General features: G+C 43.6%; 1 protein-coding gene across 1 annotated transcript; it reads right to left on the reverse strand.

Moving 5' to 3' along the window:
* Positions 1-13194: 13194 nt before the first annotated feature.
* Positions 13195-26862, reverse strand: LOC129708656 (myosin-15-like). The gene is made up of 5 exons (XM_055654550.1): positions 26477-26862; positions 22127-22740; positions 20765-20918; positions 15777-15897; positions 13195-13656 (listed from the first exon to the last, which is right to left on the reverse strand). Exons 1-5 carry the CDS (start codon positions 26750-26752, stop codon positions 13397-13399), a joined length of 1425 nt encoding a protein of 474 aa, XP_055510525.1. The 5' UTR covers positions 26753-26862; the 3' UTR covers positions 13195-13396.
* Between the last annotated feature and the right edge of the window lie 51 nt (positions 26863-26913).

A 26913-nucleotide genomic window follows, 5' to 3' on the forward strand; every position in this document is an offset into this window, starting at 1 on the left:
GAACATAGAAAACGTACAGCACAGAAACAGGACTTTTAGAACATAGGACATGAACGGACCCCTCAATCCACAATGACTGCACCAAACATGATGCCACGTTAAATAAATCTCATCCACCTGCACATGATCCGTATCCCTCTATTCCTTGCACTTCCGTGTGCCTATCTTAAAACCTCTTACAATGCCATTATCGTATCTTTTGGCCCACAATATCTGTGCCAAACATAATGCCAGGTTTACGTAACCTCCTCTGCCTATACGTGATCCCTCCATTGCTCTGCATATCCATGAGCCCCTCAAAAAGCCTCTTAACTTATACTATTGTATCTGCCTCAATCGTCACCCCTGGAAGCGCATTCCGGGAACCCACCACTGTGTAAAAAAATTGCTCCTCACATCTCCTTTAAATTTTGGCCCTCTCACCTTAAAACTATGCCACTAGTCTATACAGGAGCATAGCAGATAGAAAAGTAACATAGAACTTTTGGCAGTGTTATACCAAATAACAATGAAATGCATAAAACCTATGGATAATATTGAAATAATGCTTCAAATGTAATTGTAGAGAAAATAAATGAACTGTCAGAAAACATAAGGTCATCTTGTTACTAAGGACCACTGCAGCCTCTACTGGTGGCAACATGTACAGCACCCTCTGAAAAAATATTGGTTTCACTCGCACATATTTACAATGATTCCTCTCAATGCGAGGGAGCAGCTGTGTGTTGGAATTAATATAGATCCAATTTGAAGTTTGCATTCTAATGCTGGGCTTCAATAACAAGTGGTGCTATAAAACAGGATTGCTTTTATACTTTCCAGATACTTCAGTTTACATTAGAGTTACAACGATCATCCCATACGCTAGCACGATCTACACACTAGGGATAATTTACAATTTTACCGAAACGAATTAACCTACAAACCTTTTCGTCCTTGGAGTGTTGGTAGAAACTGGAGCACTCAGAGAAAACCTACGTGGTCACGGGGAGAACATACAAAATCCAGTCAGACAAGCACCCAGAGTCAGGATCGAACCCAGGTCTCTGGCGTTGTTAGGCAGCAACTCCACTGCCATGCCACCGTGCTGCCATCGATAATTCCAGACTAACATGTCCATCATATCCAAGGACAATTTGTGCTAATGTATTAGATACAAATGATCTAGCACAAGATTAAACATTGCTAGAAATCTGAAATTAAAAAGGGAAAATGCTGAAAACTCTCAGGTCAATCAGCATCAGTGATGAGAGAAACCGTTGTTTCAGTTTGAAAATCCTTGTTGGAACTGGGAGCAAAACAGTGTGGCACAGTGGGTAGAGCTGCTGCCTCACAGCGCCAGAGACCTGGGTTTGATTCTGACCTTAGGTACAGTCTGTGTGGACTTCGCTTATTCTCCCTATGACCGCGTGGGTTTCCTCCAGGTGCTCCGGTTTCCCCCACATCCCAAAGCCGTGCAGGTTTGTGGGTCAATTGGCCTCTGTAACATGTCCCAAATGTGTCAGGAGTGGAGGCCATAGTGGCATAACACTAAACTAGTGTGAACGGTTGAAAGATGGACAGCATGGACTCAGTGGTCTGAAAGGCCTGTTTCCATTCTTTCAATCAGAAAATCTCGAAACTCTCAGTGGGTCAGGCTGTATCATTGAAAAGAGTTAATGTTTCAGATTGATGATCGCTTGTAAGAACTGGGAAAAAGAACTGAAAAAAGTTTACTTGGCATACTCAAATGGAAATCCAATGAGTTCAAGATTTAGTTTAGTTTATTTTAGAGATACAGCACAGAAATAGACTCCAGCCCATGGAAGCCGCACTGACCAACAATCCCCTGTACCCCAGTTCTGTCCTAATTGCTATGGGCAATTTACAGAGGCGAATTAACCTACAAACGTGCACATCTTTGGGATGAGGGAGGAAACGGCAGCACCTGGAGAATAACCACACAGTCACAGGGAGAATGTGCAAATACAGACAGTACGCATAGTCAGGATTGAACCCAGGTTTCTGGCGCAGTAAGGCAGCCACTCTACCACTGAACCACCATGCTGCTCTACGGATGCTCCATGAGGTAAAGGTGTGGAACTGCAAGAGCTATAGTTACCACAGATGATTCTGATAATAAATGTGGCAAATTTACCACGAGCAACAATCCATTACATAAGCAATAACACATCAAACCATATGACCACCCTAGGGATATCAGCTCAAGTTAGTGATGTCTGATTAAGTTGATGAAGGCAAGGGTGTGTTCGTTTGCCCCGCTTTACATCTCCACAGAGAGGCCTGGGGCCAAGGCCCCAGAATAGTGATCAGAAGGCTATGGTTGCCCGACCCCTTTGGCATGTAAATAGCTGGCAACACCAGTTGCAATAGTGCTCTGTACCTGGCTGGTCACTTTTGGGAGACATGGCAGATAGGAAACAGGCAGAGCTCTGGGTTTTATCAATGTGAATAAATATGGGTGACAAGTTCCATAATGTGCAATTCTATTTTAGCATCTGCCAGTACTTGTATAAAGTGAAGAAATTCCTTTAGGTGAGTTTAGTTTTGTTTAGTTTATAGATACAGTGCGGAAACAAGCCCTTCGGCCCACCGGGTCCACGCCGACCAGCGATGCGCGTACATTAACACTATCCTACACCCATTTTTACATTTACCGAGCCAATTAACCTACATACCTGTACGTCTTTGAAGTGTGGGAAGAAACCAAAGATCTCGGAGAAAACTCCCGCAGGTCACTGGGAGAACGTACAAACTCCGTAGACAGCACCCATAGTCGGGATCGTACCCGGGTCTCCAGCGCTGCAAGCGCTGTAAGGCAGCAACTCTGCCACTGCGCCATCTGATGCTACAAGTATAGATGTTGATAAAGCTAAAGGAAGTGAATTGAGATGGGTGTATTTTATTTTCAGTATCATCATTGATTTTAAATCAGTATTCAACAATCCAGAAAAGCCATCTTAAATCAGTTCATTTTTATCACGTGTACCGAGATACAGTGAAAAGCTTTTTGTTGCATGCTATCCAGTCAGCGAAAAGACTACATGATTATACAATCAGTTTTATTATTGTCACGTGTACTGCGGTACAGTAAAACGTTTTTTGTTGTGTGCTATACAGTCAGCAAAAAGACGATACATGATTACAATCAAGCCGTCCACTGTGTTCAGATATAGGATAAAATGAATTAAGTTTCTTGCATGATAAAGTTCAGTAAAGTTTGATTAAAGATAGTCGAAGGGTCTCCAATGAAGTAGATAGATGGCTGTTCAGGACTGCTCTCTAGTTGGTGATAGGATGGTTTACCTGATAACAACTGGTTAGAAGCCCCTGAAAGGTACTGGAGGAATTCATCAGGTCTGAAGAATGATCCTAATATGAAACATCACCTGCCTATTCCCTCCCCAGATGCTGCCTGACCTGCTGAGTTCCTCCAACACTTTACATTTTACTCAAGTTTCCAGCATCTCCAGTTCCTTTTTCTCCATCCAAAATTAAGAGAGTAAAGAGTGTTTAATAGTTATATGTACCTAAAACGGAACAATAAAATGTGTACTAGAAACAGCACAACTCGTCAGTAAACCAGTCTGTAAACTCATAGATAACATAATAAACAAAAAATAACTAAATAAATAAAAAAACAATATTAATGCAACACTAAAGCCCAACGTCAAACAAGTAAGTTTGTAGTTCATCCTTTAGTTGTATTTTTCAAGAGCTTGGTTGGCGGGAAGAAGCCTCGGAAAGAGTAACTTCATGAGGGACTAGACCTCGGCTGTTAACAGCTGATGTCCCACATCGGAACTGCCCAAATGGACCGTTGGTCGCTTATAATGTCAAAGGCCTTTTCACAGATAAAGACGCAAAGTGCTGAGGTAACTCAGCGTGTCAGGCGGCATCTCTGGAGAACATAAAGAGGTGACGCTTTGGGTCAGGACATTACTTCAGACAGTAGAAGGATCCCGACTTGAAACGTCAGCTATCCATGTTCTCCAGAGATGCTACCTGACCCGCTGGGTCATTCCAGCACTTGTGGCCTTTTTTGTAAACTAGCATCTGTCGTTCATTGTTTCTCCTTTTAAATAGATGCTGAACATCAGAAAATAATTGAAGGGACTTGAAGTAGATGAAAAACAATTAGAAATATCTAAACATAAAAAAAATGTTTGATATCATTTAATTGATTAATTTGTTCGCTGTTCAATGTGACTGAGCACCGATAGAGTTTGTGTGAGGCTGGAAATAAATAACTAGAAACCCACCACCAATCTATTCTGTCTGCAGTTTAATTTAGAGATACAGCACGGAAACAGGCCCTTCGGCCCACCAAGTCTGTGCTGACCAGCGATTCCCATGCACTAGCACTATCCTACACGAGGGACAATTTACAATTCTGACTGATGCCAATTAACCGACAAACCTGTACGTCTTTAAAACGAGGGAGGAAATTGGAGCACCTGGAGAAAACCCACGTGGTCACGGGGCAAACGTACAAACTCTGTACAGACAGCACCCGTAGTCAGGATTGAACCCAAATCTCTGGCACTGTAAGGCAGCAACTCCACCGCTGTGCCAGTGTGCAACCTAGGTTAGGGCAAAACAAATGATGAGCCAGGGAGGACATACGGACAGAGGTCAGCAGGGAATTAATACGTCGCCATAGAGGATATGAGGAGAATGCAGGAACGGAGTACTGATTGGGGATGATCACTTGACTGTCACTTGACTGTCCTAACTTGAAGGGCCTTTAATTAGGTGTTCGACCAGCATGAAAGTGAATGCATGTCACTGATCTTGAAGAAAGTTGCTCACAAAGGTTCAATGAATGATGCTGTGGATTTCTCCCTTTGCAACGTGTATAATCGATCTCTAGCATCCACCAATCCTCTGGCAGGTTCGCAAGCTTACCCTTGAGTAAAACTGCATCATGATGGATGGCCAACACAGCACCAGGGTTTCAGCCCCTGATTATATTACATCAACTCTCCGGTCGGAGTGAGCGCTTCTTCCCCTTCTTCTTTCGTGTGTCGTGCGCAGCCTAAAGTTGTGGGACAACGTGATCTTCCATTTGTGCATGTCGAGTTGATTGCATCAGTCGAAACAGAGTTGGTGGTTGCAATCGTTGGTTGGTGGTTGCAAACACGTGAAAGTTGCAATCTTCCACCCCAGAGCAAGCACGCTAGCTGGGGATGGAAGAGAGTGGCAGGACATCATGAAGCAGATGGCACCACTCAACCTCGAGTTGGAATGAAAGCCATAGATAGATAGAAATAATGCCGCAAAAGGCAAACCAGAATGTAAAATGTGCAAGACTTTTAACAATTTATTGTGAAATAAAATGACAACTAAACAATCTCATGTCAAAGTACCATTATTTGAAGATGAAATATCATAACTTTTTCTTTAAATAAAAAAAAATTGTAAATTAATCAGTACTGAAATGATCATACAGTTATACAGCACAGAAACAGGCCCTTCAGCCCAACTTATCCATGCCAACCAAGATGCCTTATCTAAGCTCTCATTTACTCGCATTAGCCCATATTCTTCTAAACCTTTCCAACCCACACACCTGTTAAAAAGTTGTTATTCTACCTGCCTCAACTATCTCCTCTGGTAGCTCATTCCATGTACCTCCACCACCCTCTGTGTGAACATTTGGCCCTCGGGTTCCTATTATATCCTTCCCCTCTCACCTTTCTCATTTATGTGGTTATAAATGTGTCAGAGAGGTAGTTAGCCATTAAAAACGATATATCTCAGAGTACAATCTTTCAGAGAACTTTACAGCGAGAACAGTTTGTGCCCTTAGGTTTCCACTGCATGACTATTTCCTACTAATTAGAAGCTGAAGCGTGTCACACAACAGTCTCCTGTTGGAGGAGCTCCCAATCACCAAAAAAAAAATTCTGAAACTCCGAGTGTAACTCCGCATGTTGGTTTCTCAGTAGCTCCGATCGGATATCCTCCATTAGTGAGATAAGGAAGACAGCTGCAATGTTATTTATGACTGCAGGTTCTGAGCCAAAATCAGTGGGAGGTCATCCATTTTAAATTGGTGACTGCCAACATTGCAATAGACAAACCTAAACGTTTGTGTCTTCAAGCAGGTCAATCTGCCAAGGACTTTACCTAATTGGAAGCATCAAGCGATCACAGCTGTATGTTGGTCTTCGTGATATTTTTGCCAAAGATAACCATAACAAATTTCACATCAACCCTCGGGAATAGCAAGATATTGGAAAGAGAAATGAGGATATAATATGTCAGGGGAAAATACCATATTTCGGCTGAATGGTGCCAGATAATATGAGCCTCCTCACCCAGACTAGGGGATTTTCGAATTACCTTCTCCCCTTCCCAGCGGAGTGGCAGTAAGGTTACAACAAGGGTGGAGACTGTTTGGCAGATGAGTAATTGCTGATTTCATGCAAGACCAAATCAGCTGGAGGTAGACCCTGTCAACTCTCAAAGCCTGGCATCATTTTTTACCTTGCACACTTCCCATTCGAATGCCACCATTGAAACTGCCTCACTCCCCATTCTTGGAGATTTAATTTTAGTTTAGTGCGGCACAGTGCGCAGTGATAGCTGCCTGACAGCGCCAGAGACCCAGGTTTGATCCTGACTATGGGTTCTGTCTGTGCGGAGTTTGTACATTCTCCCTGTGACCACATGGGTTCTCTGGGTGCTCCAGTTTTGTCCCAAAGATGTACAGGTTTGTCAATTAATAGGATTCAGTGTAAAAATTGTAAAATTAACCCTGATGTGTAGGATAGTGTTAGTGTACGGGTGATCGCTGGTCAGTGCAGACTCGATGTGCCGAAGGGCTTGTTTCTGCACAGTATCTCTAAAGTCTAGAGTGTGTAGAGTGGAAACAGACCTTTCAGCCCAGTGAGTCTGCGCCGACCTGTACACTAGTTCGATCCTACACATTTCAGACAATATACAGAAGCCAATTAACCTACAAATCTTTGGAATGTGCGGGGAAACCAGAGTACCTAGAGAAAACCCACGCAGTCACAGGGAGAAGGTACATACTCCATACAGACGGCACTCATAGTCAAGATCAAATCCGGGTAACTGGTGCAGTAAGGCAGCCAGTGGTATGAACGTTGATTTATCTAATTTCAAATAACTCGTACATTCCTTCTCCCCCACCCCTTTTACCCTAATCATCCCACTAGTCCACTTTTCACATCCTTGTACCCCTATTGTTAGCACAGACGAAGATGATATTCCTTTTCTCCAGAGATGTTGCCAGAATGATGTTCCATGAATGCAGTAACTCTACCACTGCCTCACTGTGACTCTTAGTTCTTCCCATCTCCCTAGAGCACACAGCATACAATGCTTTTTTATCATGGGACTGTTTTTGTTTTTTTAATTGCCACCTTCACTTTATGCCCTTTGTCCCTTGACCCACCCACCCACAGGAACTATGCCCGTTTTGCGTTTTTTCATGGATTTGAAATGTCTTTCTCAGAATCCCTCTCAACCATTTCCGTTCCTCAAACAACCACAGGCTTTCTAGTCACATTCATACGTTATACGAGTAGAATTAGGCCATTCAGCCCATCGAGTCCACTCCGCCATCCAATCATGGCTGATCTCTGCATCCCGATCCAATTTTCCTGCTTTCTCCCCATAACTCTTGACATGTTCTAATCAAGAATCTGTCTATCTCTGCCTTAAAAATCTCCACCGACTTGGCCTCCACAGCCCTCTGGCAATGAGTTCCAGATTAACTACCCTCTGACTAAAGAAGTTCCTCCTCACCTCCTTTGTAAAAGGACTCCCTTTCCATCTATACAACTGCTTGCTCTTCATCCCTGAAAATAACTCTTCTGCCCGCTTCCCCTTCTTTACGTGTCCATCTTGTTACAAATGTTGACCTCGCTGTCATCGTCCGTCCTGAAAAGGACGCATGTCTCCGACGACAATCAGTGGAAGCCGTCACTTGTCGCAATAGATGATGGTGGTAGCAGAATTAGTTCAGGACACTTCCAGTTTCCAGCCCTGTGACGTGGACGCTTCTCCTGTGGGGCCTGCCCGCTCTGTGAGGGCTTCACATATTTCCTGATGTGAGATGCCCAGAAATGGGCATTTAGGGAGGTTCAGAGACATAATAGGTATGGCATCCATCATTGAATGGAGCAAAATAATTCAGTTGCAGTCAAATCAGTGCTCTATGAAAGGTCAGCATGACTTCCTTGTATTTTATACCTTTATTTATCTCTGATTTATAGAGCACAGAAGCAGTCCCATTGGCCCACCGTATATGCACCAATTGTCGAGCATCCATTTTCCCATTATTCCATTGATTGTTCTCTACTCATTCACATCAACAACCCTCCTATACTGTATATCAGGGGCATTATACAGCAGTTAATTAGCCACTAATCTGCACATTTTTAGGATGTGAGAGAAACCTGAACATAGAACAGTACAGTACTGCAAACTCCACATAGATCGCACTAGGAATTATGATTGAATCCAGATTACTGGAGCCTTGAGTATCCCACTCCTTAATCTGATGTTTCTTTCGGTGACATTTTCGCAACCTGGCTTTCCCTAGTTAATGCCCGTTTTAAGTGAGAATGGGATAAAAAATTAAATTGAAATGCTTCAAAAATGAAATTGAAATATGGCGGATGTCCCGAGCTCCCAGATGACTAGCATGTTAACTCTGTATCCCACTCCTCCTCTGATAGATTAACAGTGCAAAACGTCCTTGTCTCTCCAAACTGATCTAGATTTTAGACTTTAGAGATACATCACAGGCCCCAGCAGCTCACCGAGTCCAAGCTGTCCAGCGATCACCCTGTACACTAGCACTATCCTATACACTAGAGACAATTTACAGAAGGCAATGAACCTATAAAGCTGTGTCTTTGTAATGTGGGAGGAAACCAGAGCACCTGGAGAAAACCCACGTGGTCACAGGGAAAACGTGCAAATTCCATAGACAGCACATGTAGTCAGGATTGAACCCGGGTCTCTAGTACTGTAAGGTAGCAACTCTACCGCTGTGCCACTGTGCCGCCTCTATTAGTTAATCTTTGCCCACTGCTCAATATACTTTCTTAGATTTTAGGTCATAAAATAAAGTTTAGTGTACGTAATTGTTTTACATAGCAGCGTTTTCTATGCTCATGTAATACAAGTATACAAGATAAATTGTGTCTGAACACACCAATTGTTCTCTCTGGAGACGCAAGTAACTGCAGACGCTGAAATCCTTGAGCTAAAAAATGTGCTGGAAAAACTCAGCTTGTCGGGCAGCATCCGTGGAAGGAATGGACAGACAACATTTTTGGTTGAGACCCCTATTTAGGACTGAGTCTGAAGGGTCCTGACCTGACCCAAACCACCTGTCCCATTTACACTATTCCCACCTGCCTGTATTTGGCCTAAGCAGGTGTCCTTGAGACTCTTGAAAGGCGCCCATAAATAAAATTTATTATTATTATTATTAAGCCTGTCCTATCTATGTAGCTGTAGGGAGGAACTGCAGATGCTGATTTAAACCAAAGGTAGACACAGAATGCTGGAGTAACTCAGCGGGACAGGCAACATCTCTGGAGAGAAGGTACAGACAGGTGAAGCTTTCATTCGAGGGTGAAGGGTCTCCATCCGAAACGTCACCCGTTCCTTCTCTTAAGAGATGCGGCCTGTCCGGCTGAGTTACTCCAGCATTTTGTGTCTATCTTCTATCTATGTAGCTGTCTAGTTGTTTCTTAAACATTGCAATAGTCCCTGCCTGAACTACCTCCTCTGGCAGCTTGTTCCATACACCCACCTCCCTTTGTGTGAAAGTTACCCCTCAGATTTGTATTAAATCTTTCCCCCTTCACTTTAAACCTATGTCCTCTGGTTCTCCATTACCTGTTGTTCTCATCAGGAGAAATAAGGTATTTTTGGTTGGCAGCCATAATTTATTTTAATTACACAACTGTAACATACAAGCAGGGAAAACACCAGACCACAGTACAGTACCATGAAACATTACAAAATGATTTTCATATTATATGCAAAAACCTAAGCAGGTCTAGTTATTTTGAACTTTAAATGCAGGTAGGTAAATAAATTATGCATTTACAATTAAGAGAATTAAGTTTATTTAAAATTTAAATACAGAAAAAAACAATTCAATCATTTCTCTTTATCTGTAATTTTATCAGAATGATTAATATAAAATCAAGAGAGCCATCTGTCTTTCAAATAGTTTCTGAGGGCATTAAATACTTATACAATGTGGGTCATGCACTAACAGAGCTTGTCAACATATATCTGATTAAATTTAGTTTTGTTTACGGGCCTGTTCCACTTACACAATTTTTTCGGGGACAGGGTGACGCCTGTTTGGTCGTGAGTAGTCGCCCAAAGAGTTGTACCTTTTTCTAGTCGCCGCTGGATTTTCAACATGTTGCAAATTTTCAGCAACTTGCTGTGACTATGGCGGGTGCCGGCAAGCCGCCGAAAATATCGCCTAAGTGGGACAGGCCCTTCAGAGATACAGCGCGGAAACAGGCCCTTCGGCCCACTGAGTCCGCAGCAACCAACGATCCCCACATATTAACACACACTAGGGACAATTTGCATTTATACCAAGCCAATTAACCTACAAACGGTTAAAGAAGGAACTGCAGATGCTGGAAAATCGAAGGTACACAAAAATGCTGGAGAAACTCAGCGGGTGCAGCAGCATCTATGGAGCGAAGTAGATAGGCAACGTTTCGGGCCAAACCCTTCTTTGGATTGTGGGAGGAAACCGAAGGTCTCGGCGAAAACCCATGCAGGTCACGGGGAGAAGGTACAAACTCCGTACAGACAGCATCCGTAGTCGGGATCGAACCCAGGTCTCTGGTGCTGCAAGTGCTGTAAAGGCAGCAACTCTACCGCTGATCCACCGTGCACCTGCGGCACCATAAATGATAGATATGCAGTTATATTCCTGCTGTGTGTCGCAACCAGAATGGAAGTATGAATCATCGGCCGCCTCTGGAGTACAAACATATTCATATGGACACCCATACATTCAATCGAGTTCTCATATTACTTAAATCCAAAGGTCTGACATACACACATACTCTTATTCGTACAAGCCGCAGAGCAAATCAATTCACTTTCTCTTCTTTAGATAATTATTCTTTATCAGTTTTATGCACCTTCGATGCCATTTGTTACAATACTTTGAAGTCATGGTTACCATAAGATATTTTTTTGTTTATTTTCCAGCATTGTTTCAGTTTGGCTTATCAATACAGCATGGAAACAAGCCCTTCGGCCCACTGAGACAAGCAGACCAACGATCATCCCTGCACTAGTTTTATCCAACACACTAGGAACAATTTTACAGAAGCCAATCAACCTACAAACCTGCACATCCTTGGAATGTGGGAAGAAGCCGGAGTACCTGGAGAAAGCCCACATGGTCACAGGAAGAATGTACAAACTCGGTGCAGACAGCACCCATAGTCAGGATCGAACCCGGGTCTCTGGCGCTGTGAGGCAGCAACTCTACCGCTGTGCCACCCTGTTACTATCAGCTATAAAAATCTAAACCATTTGTCACCCAGCGATGGCCTCTATACAGATCAAAACACAAAGTTTCCTTAACTTCTGCTCACAATTAAAAAAACTCTTAAATAGGGTAGAGCTGATTTTGCTTAGAGCAGAAATTGTTGCAACCTTTTAACGAGGGTTGCTAATGCATTGGTGTTGGGGAGAGGGTGAGGCAGGAGCTGGAGGATGAATATTCTGAGGGCTTGATATATTAGTCAAAGTCTAAAGATGGTGCCAGGTCAGGAGAGCAGATGGGAACTGGAAGTTACATAGGGTAAAAAAATATTGAACAGTGGTCAAAATAAGTTGAAATGAAGTCCAGCAAGAAAGCTAATACAGTGCATTTTTAAGTTGAAGAGGAACTTTGGCTGTCAATTTACACAAAGCAAATAAAGTGACGGAAACAATAAAAAAAATAATGGAATGTCAGCTTTTGGTGGATGGAATGCGAAGGAGAGATCTTGCCCAAACCCCACCTGGAGTACACTGCACTCAAAGAACAATGTAGTGGCATTAGATGAAGTGTGCGCGCAATTTCATCATGGTAAAGAGGATTCAATTATTTTGGGCTGTTGCATAAATTCCTATCTGAAGGTTAGATGGAGGATTGAGGAGTTGGTCGAACATAAAATTACAGTGAATATTAAGGAGTAAAAGAAAATTGAAATCAAAAGCAGTATAAATGTCTAAGTTGAGTGATAAAGAACAATGAATGAAAGATATACAAAAGAATAACAATGATAAAGGAAACAGGCCATTGTTAGCCGTTTGTAGGATGAAAACGAGAAGCTAGTGCGACTAGGGTGGAATTGTTTCCCTTATTCCTAACCAGTCTCAAGAAGGAACTCGACCCGAAACGTCACCCATTCCTTCTCTCCAGAGAGGCTACCTGTCCCGCTGAGTTACTCCAGCTTTTTATATCTATCTTCAGTTAAACCAGCATCTGCAGTTCCTTCTTACACACTAAATGTCTAAGTTGATTTCCTAAACAGATGTGGACACAGGGCCGACTAAAGGTTTTAAAACAGAGATGGAATTTTGTTGAGTAAGTGTTTGCTGAACAAGTATTTTTTGTTTTAGAGTGGCGAGTGCCTGGAACGCGTTGCTAGGGGTGGTGGTGGATACACATATGACAGTGACATGTAAGGGGCTTTTAATGAGATGCATGGATATGCAAAGAATGGAGGGATATGGATCATGTGCAGGCAGCGGAGATTACCTTAACCTGGTATCATATTCAGCACAGACGTTGTGGGGAATGGGGCCTGTTTCTGTCCAGTACTGTTCTATGTTCTATATTCCAAAACCAACATCACAAGCAGCAACATGTGGGTCATGCAGGCACTCTTCATTGTAAATTCAATTAACTCTAGGTCCCAAACAAAATAAGTAGACAATCAATAAGCACCTAAGGTCACTCAGCATTCACATTTCCTTTCAAGTGTAGTGACCTCACTTTGTGGCTTATGTTTTTACCCACTGACTATTTAATTGGTTTGTAAATTCAAAAAGAATCCTTGAAGTATGAATGGGATAGTTATGATTTTTATATCTAACCTAAACAGTTGTATGTACTTGTCTTCAAACTGCCATTTTCACTCAAATGTGACATATTTACCACTGTGATATAAAAAGACTAGTTCTATTTACAGAGGTGATGGCACATAAATGGAATAATTAATTCTAAACAAATGAACTGCTTTGGTGTTGAATTAGCTCCATGAGCTTTGAAGAGACATGTCTTTCATACAGTGAAAGCAATAGTTGTTTTTCTTAGTTTTTACCTATATTCTTGCCACTTTGTAATGGATTGTGCAAGACATTTAAACTATGCACATAACATCCAGTTGACTCTCACGGTCGACAAATTATAATTGCCAATGCTATTAATTTGGATCTTGAAGCCAGAATCTGTAACGTCCACGGTTTTCACTGTGACTCCAACTGATTCAACGGAACTGATCTCAGCCAAGCTCAGTATGATCACTGGATCCTTCAGTATGCGATGAGGAAAATTTACTTCCCGAATGTGCGGCCAAGCACAATTTTCCAAAGTTTCACAGAAAGTTCTCACTTCTCCTGACAGACCTGTTTCAAAGATAAGTGCTAAACGTTATTTTCAGCCACATAAATGCCATCCCCTCCCCTTCTTTAGTTTAGAGATACAGTGCTGAAACAGGCCCTCCGGCCCACCAAGTCCACGGCGACCAGCGATCCTCGCACGCTAGCACTATCCTACACACGAGGGACAATTTGCAATCTTTATCAAAGCCAATTAGCCTACAAACCTATATGTCTTTGGAGTGTGGGAGGAAACCGGAGCACCCAGGGAAAACCCACGCTGTCACAGGGAGAATGTACAAACTCTGTTCCAAACAACATAGGTAGTCAGGATCGAACCCGGGTCTCTGGGGTTGTAAGGCAGAAACTCTACCGCTCTGCCACCGTGTTGCCCCAAATGCAAATGTCACTTCATACGCACTATAAAAACCACAATATAATGCGTAGAAAAGACACAAAATGTTGGAGTATCTCAGCGGGTGAGGCAGCATCCCTGGAGTACATGGAGAGGTGACATTTCAGGTCGCGACCCTTGTACAGACTGCAAGGATGAAGGACAAAGTGTGGCAGGTCATTAGGAAGAGTAGCGGGGCAGGAGAAAGCATGGCAGCTCCTATGTGTACTCACGCGAGGGAGGTTTTTGATAGGCAGATGTTTGGACAAAGGCCAGAGCTGATCACACACAAGGATTTGAAGTCGCAAATTGTGAAGCTAGAGGATTGATGAGGTACGAATTGTTTATAATGTAGTTGCAGGGAGAGGGGACAGAAAGGTGCAAGGCCAGCCAGGAGTCAAGGGAGGTGAAGGAATGGAAGGGAGGGCGGATGGTTCTACATATATAGAAAATTATTTTTTCAAATAAATTTCTGTGCAATTAATTTTGCTTCAAAAAAATCTCAATTTTAATTGGTGTTCAGTGTGAATAAGATTGTTTCATTTGAACGCAAATCAAAAATGCAAGCTCCTCCAATGATTGCAGGCATTTAACGGATGAGTAGCTACTTGTCTATGCTCAAAAAGTAATTGATCTGATGCTGTTAAGCCCAGGCTGAAGTTTTTAGTACAGAGTTTCAATTGCCCTCACAATCTGTCTCTGAATCATGCCATAATGTTTAGTTTTTAGAGATTCAGCTTTGAAACAGGCCCACTGAGTCCGCGCCAACCAGCGACCACTCAAACACTAATACTACCCTACTTACCAGGAACAACTGACAGAGGCCAATTAACCTACAGACCTGCATGTCTTTGGAATCTGGGAGGAAACCAGAGAACCCAAAAAAAACCCACACAGTCACAGGGAGAACATACAAACTCTGTACAAACAACACCTGTAGTCAGGATTGAACCCAGGTTTCTGGCGCTGTAAGGCAGCAACTCCACCGCTACGCTACAGGGCCGCCCAGTGGGAAATAAAGAACTAGATTTCCACCCCAGTCAGTATCCGGCTAACCCTGTATTTGGTTTTGTGCAAAACTGGAGGGCATGTAAAATAAATGTAACACATAGATTTAAATGTGTCATCAAGGACAAGATCCACAGTAACCAAAAAAGATGCAAGGTGCTGGAATAACTCAGCGGGTCAGGCAGCATCCCTGAAGAACATGGATAGGATGTATTTTGGGTTGGGACCCTTCTTCAGAGACCCGCTAAGTTACTCCAGCACTTTGTATCTTTTTTTTCCCTTCAAACCAGCACTTGTGGTTCTTTACGTCTCCACAGAGTAAACACTTTGATAAGGTAGTGGTGGAAAGATAGAAACCATGCATCCACTTTGAGGGTGTCAAAGGTTACGGGGAGAAGGTAGGAGAATGGGGTTGAGAGGGAAAAATAGATCTGCCATGATAGAATGGTGGAGTAGACTGGATGGGCTGAATAGCCTTATACTGCTCCTTTGTCTTATGGTCTTGTGTGTGCACTTTTAGCATGTGAGTAAATTAGCAGAGATTTTTAATTAAAATCAAGGTGACATATTGAGATAAATGGATTACTTAAGGCCAGTGGCAGTTACTATACCAGTCTGAAGAAGGGTCTCGACCCGAAACGTCACCCATTCCTTCTCTCCGGAGATGCTGCCTGGCCCGCTGAGTTATTCCAGCATTTTGTATCTATCTTCGCACTTATTATACCTGTGATCTGGCAATACTTACACTGCTCGACAGAACTCTTGAGGTTTGTTTCAATTTTCCCCAAACTATTCTGCAGAGTATGAGATGTTTGATTCAAGGCATCTGCGAGTTGTTTATTTTGATCAGCCCCATTACTTTCAACCTGCAAAGAAACATCATATCACTGATTCAATACATCTAGTTTGGACATAGAAACAGAGTACGGCACAGCACAAGACCAGGCCCTTTGGCCAACAATGGCCTAACATAATGCCAAGATAAATTAATCTCACAATCCATATGCCTCCATTCCCAGCACGTTTGAAAGCCTCTTTAATGCCACTGTCATATCCGACTCCACCACCACCCCGGGTAGCGTGTTTCCAGCATCCACCCCACCATTCTCTGTGTAAAAAAACGTCCCTCACACATCTCCTTTAAATTTTGCCCCTCTCACCTTAAAAGCGTCGCCCTCTAGTCATAGAGTAATAGAAACAGGCCCTTTGGCCGAATTTGACCACACCGACCAACATGTCCCATCTACACTAGTCCCACTTGCCTGCGTTTGGTCCATATCCCTCTCGACCTCTCTTGTCCAAGTACCTGTCTAAAGGTTTCTTAAATGTTGCGATAGTTTTCTTGAACGTTGCGATTGTCACCTTTAGTAATGTCTAGTGTTTGACTTTTCCCCCCTGGGAAAAAGGTTCGGACCTTCTACCCTCTCGATACCTCTCATTATTTCATATATATTTCGACCAGGCCTACGCACAACCTTTGGCTTTCTAGAGCAAACAATCTGTAGGGATTTGTAGGCAGCAATCAACACATACAACCTCGTGCCACTGTTTTCAACTCGCACTTTGAATGAGCTAGCATGATTAAAGGGCAAGATATTATCCATGCGGAGCTAGACATAAATGCTGGATAAATTCAAAGGGCGAGGCAGCATCTATGGAGCTAAGGAATAGGCGACGTTTCGGGTCGAGACCCTTCTTCAGGTGGAGCTGTACATTTTAATAATAATAATAATAATTTTATTTATAGAGCACTTTAAAAACAATCATAGTTGCAACAAAATGCTGTACATCACTAATCATTGACAAAAAAGTCAATACACACCAATAATAACAATCAAAAGAAATAGTAGGAAAAGACATGTAAAATAAAGAAACATTAAAAACAATAAAAACAGAAGCAAAGTCTCAGGCATGGTCAAAAGCCAGGGAGTACAAATGTGTTTTAACACTGGAGCGTATGGGTGGAGCAGCTCAGAGAGGTAAGGCGGGGCGAACCCATTCAGAGATTTAAAAACAAATAACAGTATCTTAAAATGAACTGGAAAGTGCAATGTGACCTTGCTAAGATACAAAAGGTTTTGATTTGTCATCATAACATGAGTGTGTATGACTTGGAGTGTGTTAGTTATATTGTATATCAGCACAACCTTACAGTCAGTTCAGTTTTCTGTAATGGTTTCCTCTTTAAATATCAACAGTTAGTCTTACCTTAATTAACTATTGACAGGCAGGACCTCATTGAAACTTACCAAAAGTGAGAGGCCTAGATAGTGGATGTAGAGAGGATTTTTCTACTAGTGGGAAAGTCTAGGACCAGAAGCCATAGCCCCAGAATAAAAGGACGTACCTTTAGAAAGGAGATGAGGAGGGATTTCTTTAGTCAGAGGGTGGTGAATCTGCGGAATTCATAGAAAACACAGAAAATAGGTGCAGGAGGAGGCCATCGGCCCTTCGAGCCAGCACCACCATTCATTGTGATCATGGCTGATCGTCCCCAATCAGTAACCCGTGCCTGCCTTCTCCCCATGTCCCTTGATTCCACTAGCTCCTAGAGCTCTATCTAACTCTCTCTTAAATCCATCCAGTGATTTGGCCTCCAATGCCCTCTGTGGCAGGGAATTCACAAATTCACAACTCTCTGGGTGAAAACGTTTTTTCTCACCTCAGTCTTATTCTAAGACTGTGGCCCCTGGTTCTGGACTCGCCAAACATTGGGAACATTTTTCCTGCATCTAGCTTGTCCAGTCCTTTTATAATTTTATGTTTCAAAAAGATCCCCCCTCATCGTTCTAAACTCCAGTGAATACAAGCTGAGTCTTTTCAATCTTTCCTCATATGACAGTCCCGCCATCCCAGGGGTCAATCTCGTGAACCTACGCTGCACTGCCTCAATCACAAGGATGTAATTCCTCAATTTAGGGGACCAAAACTGGACGCAATACTCCAGATGTGGTCTTACCAGAGCCCTATACAACTGCAGAAGAACCTCTCTACTCCAATACTGAAATCCTCTTGTTATGAATTAATTGCCATAGAACTTCCAGTGATAATCGCAATGGGCGCTCAAGTTGTCGAGTGCCACCCCCCCCCCCCCCCCCCCCCCCCCCCCCCCCCCCCCCCCCCCCCCCCCCCCCCCCCGATCGATCATTCACACACCCCCGTCCCCTCACCCGGGTTATTCATGAATTAAGTTTAAAAAAAACAAAACCACCTTTTAAAACACCAGCTAACAGTGGCGTCACAATACTTGTGCCCCTCAATGGCACAGTGAAACAGAATATTCCACCACCTTCCAGTGACGTCAGGGGGAGGGTATTCATTTCAAAAACAGCTTCATCAGCTCCCCAACGCACACCGTTGGTCTAGTTTATAATAAAAACTCCTGTGTGGGTGAAGTTGTGTGAAACGAGTGCCAAAGAAATTTGAGTGAAATTAAGATTTAGCCAGAGGGTTTTAGCAAAATCAGCAAAGATCATGTGTCTGCAAGTGTTATTCATCTTGTCTCATCTTATTCTGATCTACAATGAAGCAAACCATGATATAACTTGCACAATTCATGGGGAAGATAAAGAAAAATGACAGCTGAGAACGTAGTTGAGTTGGATTTGAATGGAAAATGTTCCACATGTCTGCACAAACACATTTGGACAGAGCCATCTTCATTGTCAGGAGGAACAACCGTGTACTTGGCAGTGAATCGCTGAAATATGCATTAATGTGGAGTCACTGCACAAGACAGTCAAAAAATCCACAAAAAGGAAATTCAATCTGAAAATACAAAGCTTACTGTAATGGTTTATACTGTTTCTAATTGGAGAACTAAAACACATTACTTTTGCTTTGCACTTATAATTTCTGTTGTTTAAGAGTGTGAACTGAAGCCAAACAAACTGTGTCTAACAAATCCACAATGCCAGATCAGCTCATTCCAAGCGCAGTGTAGAATGCCAGATTTTCTGTTGTGCTGAAGCAAAGCATGAATTTCATTGTCCTATCAGGGACACATGACAATAAACTCACTTGAACTTGAACTACTAAAAATGTAATGTAGTGAATGGATGAATGAACTTGTCCTTGTTTTAATTTTATATTACAGCATTAAAGTCAAAAATAAAACTCAAAACAATAAATCACAGTAGATCTCTAATGTCTAAAAATGCGGGGACACAAAGTGCTGGAGTAACCCAGCTGGCCTGGCAGCATTTCTGGAGCTACAAGCCTGGCAAAACTAATGGAATGGAGGCAAAATTTCAACGAGACACTGGCAGCCATTTTGCTCAAAGCTACGTATTCATTTCAAAATGAAGTGCTGCCATTTGCCATTCTAAGAAGCAAAAAGCACAATCTACTGACATAGTGAAGAATTCCATCCAACAGATGAAATGGGCTCTCCTATCGAAACTACCTTAATGCACTTTGTTCATTGATTTGTGAAGAATCAGGGAGTGAATATCGATTCCAGCGAGTTTAAAAACTGAAGAACTTTTTTTAAAAAGACACATTTAGTTTATTTCCGGATACAGCATAGAAACAGGACCTTGATCGAGTACACGCTGACCATCAATAATCCAGCCGGCCACAGACTATTTTTTTAACCAAAAATAATTTAAAATCAAAATGATATGTACAGTACAAAAAATACAAATAAACCCACCCCCATAATACAAAATAAAGCAAATATTCTTAAATATTGCATATTAAATCACTATTTCCCCATCCTTATTGAGGGTACATATGCTGAACACAATCATCTAAATGTGGCCTCACCAATGTCTTAAAATCTTCTCTGCACCCTTTCCAGCTTGCATGCTCCTTGGAAAATAATTCATATTTTGAGAATAACAATAAATTTGAATTTATTTGGAGAATAGATTGGCCGAATCTATTGTGAGGACTGCTCTCTAGTTGTTGGTAGGATGGTTCAGTTGCCTGATAACAGTTGGGAAGAAACTGTCCCTGAATCTGGAGGTGTACATTTTCACACTTCTATATCTTTTGCCCCATGGGAGAGGAGAGGGTGGCCTGGGTGCAACATGTCCTTGATTATGCTGGTGGCCTTGCCGAGGCAGAGTGAGGTATAAATGGAATCAATGAAAGGGAGGTTGGTTTGTATTGCTGGTCTGGACTGCGTCCACAATTCTCTGCAATTTCTTGTGGTCTTGGATGGAGTTGTTCCCAAAATTAGTTCAGCTACTTCAACTGTTTGAAAGGGGTGAGATTGCAACCTTCACGTGGTCCACCCTGTTTTGACGAATGCAATCAACCCTGCGTGCACAATCAAATGGAACAAGTTGTCCTACAACTTTAGGCTGTGCATGCCATAAGCAAGAAGAAGAACTGTTTGAAATACCTCGGCAAAGTATCGATTATTGTAATTAAAAACTGGTAATATGTGTTCTAAAATCAACCAGATTTGAGTTACCATGGGAATATATTTTCTCAACTAACTTTTCAGCTTACAAACAGTTCATTAGGTAAACCCGACCTTTCAAGTTGGCATGCACACCTTGTTCTTCAGTCATTGCCCAAACTACTTTAAGAATCAGGTGATGAAATATCTTGATTGGCCCGGTTTCAAAGATAATACTTACTTTGGATTGGAACTTGGATCAAACACCTGTCAGTGAAGATCAGTCAATCCAAGAGCAGGAGAAAGAAACCATGTGAGACGTTTTATCACAACCGATCAAGCAAAGGGATCTGAACGTTTACGTGGTGGGAGGGTTGGATTACCTTTGCGACGTGGACCTGCAGATTGGCTAGTATTTCATCCATTTTACCAGTTCTCTTTTGCAGCTCACTGAGATCAACAACGACTGTGCTTCGAACCGCGCTCTCCAGCTCTTCCATGGAAATCTTCTCCTTCTGCAACCGCTCGCCCATTTTCCTGGAACGGACACAGCAGGGAACATGCCATCACCCGAGCAGTGTACACTTTATGCACAGCACAGAATCTCAAATACAGTAAACCCTCCGTATAACGGAATGGTTGGGTTAACATACGATAAGAGAAGAACCATTGGGTTCAGGTCTTTTCACAGAGCACTTTTTATAAACTTTTTGGCCACGGCCTTCTTGGGTTTTTCTGATTTTGGCTTTAGAGTCAGTCATACAGTGTGGAAACAGGCCCTTCGGCCCAACTTGTCCACACCGACCCACATGCCCCATCGACCCACACTGCCTGCATCAGGTCCATACCCCTCTACACCTGTCCTATCCATGTACCTAAGAAGGAACTGCAGATGCTGGAATATCGAAGGTACACAAAAATGCTGGAGAAACTCAGCGGGTGCAGCAGCATCTATGGAGCGAAGGTAATAGGCAACGTTTCGGGCCGAAACCCTTCTTCAGACCTTCTTCAGTCTGAAGAAGGGTTTCGGCCCGAAACGTTGCCTATTTCCTTTGCTCCATAGATGCTGCTGCACCAGCTGAGTTTCTCCAGCATTTTTGTGTACCTATCCATGTACCTGTCTAATTGTTTCTTAAATGTTAAATTCTACTAGTTCTACAAGTCTACACAGTCATTCAATCGTGGCTGCTCTATCTTTCCCTCTCAACCCCATTCTCCTGCATTCTTCACATAACCCCGACATTCTTTTACTAATCTAGAATCTGTGAATCTCCGCCTTAAAAATATCCTTTGGCTCGTCTGGGCTTTTGCCGAATTCTTGGCTGTCTTCACCTTTTTGACGGGGGGGGGCATGGGCAGCCAGAGGGGGCAATGAGAGATGGGGATGGTGTGGGCAGCAGGGTCTGTAAGCATTAGGGGAGGTGGTGTGAGCTGGGATCGGCATGGGAAGCAGTTGGTAGGGCTGTCTGCCACAACCAAAATCTGTTATAACGAGGGTACACAAAAATGCTGGAGAAACTCAGCGGTTGCAGCAGCATCTATGGAGCGAAGAAAATAGGCAACGTTTCAGGCCGAAACCCTTCTTCAGACCCTTCTGTGAAAACGAGGTCCGTTAAAACGAGGGTTCACTGTATATCAAAAGCATTAAGCAACAGAGCTGTTTTCCTTCTTAAAAACACATATTCCTTTTTTTGAGTGCGTTCAGACACAAATCTCCAAGCCAGCAGTCATAAATATTTTCCAACCTGACATCTTCCAGTTGCTCTTTGCTGGCCAGGTGCTCAACTTGCTGGAATGAAGCATAGTTTTTCAGTTCCGATAATTCGTTGCTCTGCCGTGCTAACTGGGTCAGAATAGCATCAGTTGCCTGGGTTGTCTGGTTAACTTGTATTGTCAAATCAGTCACACTGTTGGAGATGGAATGAAGATTATAGTTCATCAGCTCTTTGATTGTGTTGATGTCCTCAACACTTTGTAGGTCCTGCCTCGCTGCTTCTAGGCTTGCCATCCGACTTGTTAAACTTGTCAAAGAAGTAGACAGTGAGTCTGTGTTCTCCTCAAGTTTGGTAGTTACAGCTTTCATACGTGCAACTTGCTGCTCTGCCTGTGCAAGGTCAACTTCCCGAAGAACTTCAACCATATCCTCCAGGCGCTTCAGATCATTCTTCTTCAGCAAGTCCTTCCTCAGCTCACTCAGGCTGGTGCTCATTTCCAACTGGAGCCCAGTCACCTTACTGTTCAGGTTAGCTGACTGAATCTGTGCCACAGCCTCCGCTGCCTGATCCAATTTCCTTTTAGAATTAGTCCAAGTAACCTCGAGATCCTGCAACCTTTGTTCGTGAGTTTCTGTGATCAGCAGCTGAAATAAAAGCAGAAATATATTTTTCAGAGCAGATGTAAAAAGATACAAAGTGCTGAAGTAACTCAACGGGTCAGGCAGCATCTCTGGAGAACATGCGTAGGTGACATTTCAGGTCGGGACACTTCTTTAAACTGATCATTCTAAAGAAGGGTCCCGACTCAAAATGTCATCTAATTATCTTCTCCAAATAGGTATCTCTGGAGAACATGCCAATGTGACATTTCCAGTTGTGACCCTTCATCAGACTGAGAGGGAGATAGATCAGCCACGATTGAATGGCAGAGTAGACTTGATGGGCTGAATGGCCTAATTCTGCTCCTATGTCTTATGGTCTAATGCTGAGTGTTCACGTTACTTCACTCAACCCATTGGCACTAGTTATTTTTAGTTCAGTTTCAACACACAGCGAGGAAAACATGCCCTTCGGCCCATCAAGTCCGCACCGACTAGCGATCCCTGCATATTAACATTATCCTGCACACTTGGGGCAATTTACATTTATACCAAGCCAATTAACCTGTACATCTTGGGAGAGTGGGAGGAAACCAAAGATCTCGGAGAAAACTCACGCGGTCACGAGGAGAATGTACAAAGTCTGTACAGACAATACCCGTGTAGTAGTGTTTACCATGAAGGTCGGAGAGAATCAGCAGCCAGAAGCAGCGAGAGCGAGTACTGGCTGGAAGTAGGTGAGTCAGAGAGAATGAAGATTTTTAAAAAAGAACGCTCAAGGCCAGTTCAAGTGACAGCACCCGTAGTCAGGATTAAACCCGGGTCTCTGGTGCTGTAAGCGCTGCAAGACAGCAATTCTACTGCTGCAACACCAATGGGTCATTGAACGGTGTCTGAGGAAGTTAGAACCTGTATGGGGGGGAAACAGGTGGTCAAATATAGAAGGAATATTGTCAGTTCAGATGGCAGAGCAGACATGGATGTGATGGTGGTATCCGTCACATCCATGTCTGCTCTGCCATCTGAACTGACAATATTCCTTCTATATTTGACCACCTGTTTCCCACCCCCACCCCCCCCCCCCCCCCCCCCCCCCATACAGGTTCTAACTTCCTCAGACACCGTTCAATGGCATGAACGTTGAATTCTCCCCAGATAGCATGGACGTTGAATTCTCCCGTCATATTCCGCCTGGGTTGCTTGCGTCCGGCTGGCATGAACGTTGAATTCTCCCAGTTTTGCTAGCCCTTGCTGTCTCCTCCCCTTCCTTAACCCTCGAGCTGTCTCCTCCCATCCCCCCGCCATCGGGCTCCTCCTCCTCCCTTTTTCCTTCCTTCTCCCCCCCCACCCCCCATCAGTCTGAAGAAGGGTTTCGGCCCGAAACGTCGCCTATTTCCTTCGCTCCATAGATGCTGCTGCACCCGCTGAGTTTCTCCAGCATTTTTGTGTACCATGGATGTGACGGACTTGTCAGTTAAGATGAGCTCCATTTACTCCACACAGATGGTACCTGACATGCCGAGGAAGTTGGAGGTTCCCCAAGACACTGCATTCAACATTGTTTGATTTAAACAGAGGATCTATCTGTAAGCAAAACTCCAGAAATTACCGACGCTTCGAAAATATATCCCTTGACACGCCCCAACTTATGCAATAGGTGTCTTATGTAAGCTCGCACTTATGTAAAACATTCTGTACTCATTCCCTAGTGCAATCAAGGCAGTTTGTAATTTCCACACCACTATACGATCACTCGTTTACATCAGAAACAAGCCGGCAATGGTGGTGGTGCTTACCCAGAAGGCCATGCACCACAGAAAATGCCATGACGGTGAGACTCAGGCTTGCAATGGCGGTGGTGCTAATTAACAAAATAGCACATATTATTCTTTAAAATAAAGATATGGCCCAGACCCATGCCTGTTGTAGAATAATGTTGTCTGAATCATCTTAAGTGGATGGATTAGAGAAATGGGAGCTGAACTCGTTGAAACAGAAGTTACAAAGCTGAACTGATAAACGTATCTAAGATAGTGAAGGATGGATATATGTATTTAAGATTAGGGAGGAGAGATAGAAGGTAGATAAAGAAACATTATCAGCAGTGGCTGAGTGACCAAGAACTGGGAACCATTGAGTTATTTCTCAAATTTCAACACTGATTTCTCTAATTTCAAATAACCCCTGCACACCTTCTCTTTCCCCCTTATCCCACCCTAGTTGTCCCACTGTTCGCATCCTTGTATCCCTGCATTATCACCTCTTACCCAGCCAACAATGGGCCATTATGGGCTCCACCCTTCCTTGACCATCTGTTGGTGGTCCTGCTTTGTTCTGGCATTTTCTCACCTCCAATTTCCTCCCCTCTACTTTTAATGTGAAGGGTCTCAACCTGAAACATCACCCATCCTTTTTCTCCAGGGATGCTGCTGGCCCACTGAGTTACTCCTGCACTTTGTGATGATCTTTGGTACAAACCAGCATCTGCTGTTCCTTTCTACTCATAGTCATGCTGATTGGCAAAAAGGATGATAAGCGATACGAGGAAACTCTTTCTTGTTAAAGGCTCTAGAATATCCTTCTGAACTGTAATCATCCCATGACTGCAAAGCTTGAACAGCATCCATGCCTTGCTATATTCAAACACGCCAATTGCATTACATTACCTGCATCAAATTAGAGTAATAATCATTGAGATTTACAGTGTGGAAACAGGTCTTTCAGCCAAACTTGTCCACTTTGGCCAATATGTCCCATCCGCACTAGCCCCACCTGGCTGCACGTGGCCCATATCCCTCTAAAGCTGTTCATGCCTCAACAACCTCCTCCAGCAGCTCACTCCATACACCTACCACCCTTTGCGTGAGAAAGTGACCCCTCAGGTTCCTATTAAATCTTTGCCCCCTCACAATGGAGGAGGCCTAGGCCAAAATTGTCTGTGTGAGAATGGGAAGGGCAATGAAAGTGTTTAGTAACCGGGAGATCAGGTAGGTCCAGGCGGACTGAGTGAAGGTGTTCTGCGAATCGATCGCCCATTCCCTTCCCATTCCCACACTGACGTTCTGTCCTACGCCGTCAGTGAGGCTAAACGCAAATTGGAACAAATTGCATCTCATATTTCGCTTGGGCAGCTTACAACCCAGGGCTATGTCTATTGATTTCTCTAACTTCAAGTAACCCCTGCATTCCCTCTCTCTCCATCCCCCCCCCCCCCTTATAACAAAAGTCACACCAGCTTTTCGTTCTCACCTAGCAAACAACTAACAATGACCTGTTCCTTTACCAGTGTTTAAGAATGAACTGCAGATGCTGGAACATCGAAGGTAGACAACAATGCTGGAGAAACTCAGCGGGTGAGGCAGCATCTATGGAGCGAAGGAAATAGGGTCGACCCCGAAACGTTGCCTATTTCCTCCGCTCCATAGATGCTGCCTCACCCGCTGAGTTTCTCCAGCATTTGTGTTCCTTTACCATTGTTAATTTTTTTCCACATATTTCATTCATTTGTTCTAAATCTCTCTACATCATCGTCTATATCTCTCGTTTCCCTTCCCCGTGACTCTCAGTCCGAAGAAGGGTCTCAGCTCGAAGTGTCACCTAACCCTTCTCTCCAGAGATGCTGCTGCCTGTCCCGCTGAGTTGCTCCAGCATCTTGTGTCTGTCTAAACCAGCGTCTGCAGTTCCTTTCTACGCACATCACCTATCCATGTTCTCCAGCCACTCTGCATGCCTGACCTTACTCCAGCATCTTGGTGTCCTATCTCCAGCACTTGGTGCATACCTTCTCGTTCAGCTCACCCACTTGGTCTTGGATCATTTCAAGCTGAGAGAGCTTCTTCTGCAGGATTTGGATGGTGTGATCCAGGTTGTCGATGGTGCTGAGCTGCTGCTGAATGAACCAGCCGCCGATCCCGCCGCCGGCCAGAAGCAGGAGGATGAGAATCCACAGCAAGGTCCCCCCGGCCGGGCTGGCCGGAGAACCGGACACATCCTTGCTGTCAGCTCGGGGGGAGTTGTCCTCGCCCCGTTGGCCGCTTCTCCCCTTCCGATTTCTCATTGTTGCAAACTTTTGCAAAACTTTTTTTTTCTGTTCGCTCCCAAGTTTCCCCCCTCCTGGAGTGGGAATTGATTTGATTGACAGCTGGTCCCCGGGAATAGAGGCGGGGCCACGGCTGTCGGCCAAACACAGGCAAGACGCGGTGCTTGACAGGCGCTTGT

This window comes from Leucoraja erinacea, chromosome 24 (assembly GCF_028641065.1).
Source record: "Leucoraja erinacea ecotype New England chromosome 24, Leri_hhj_1, whole genome shotgun sequence".
NCBI lineage: Eukaryota > Metazoa > Chordata > Chondrichthyes > Rajiformes > Rajidae > Leucoraja > Leucoraja erinaceus.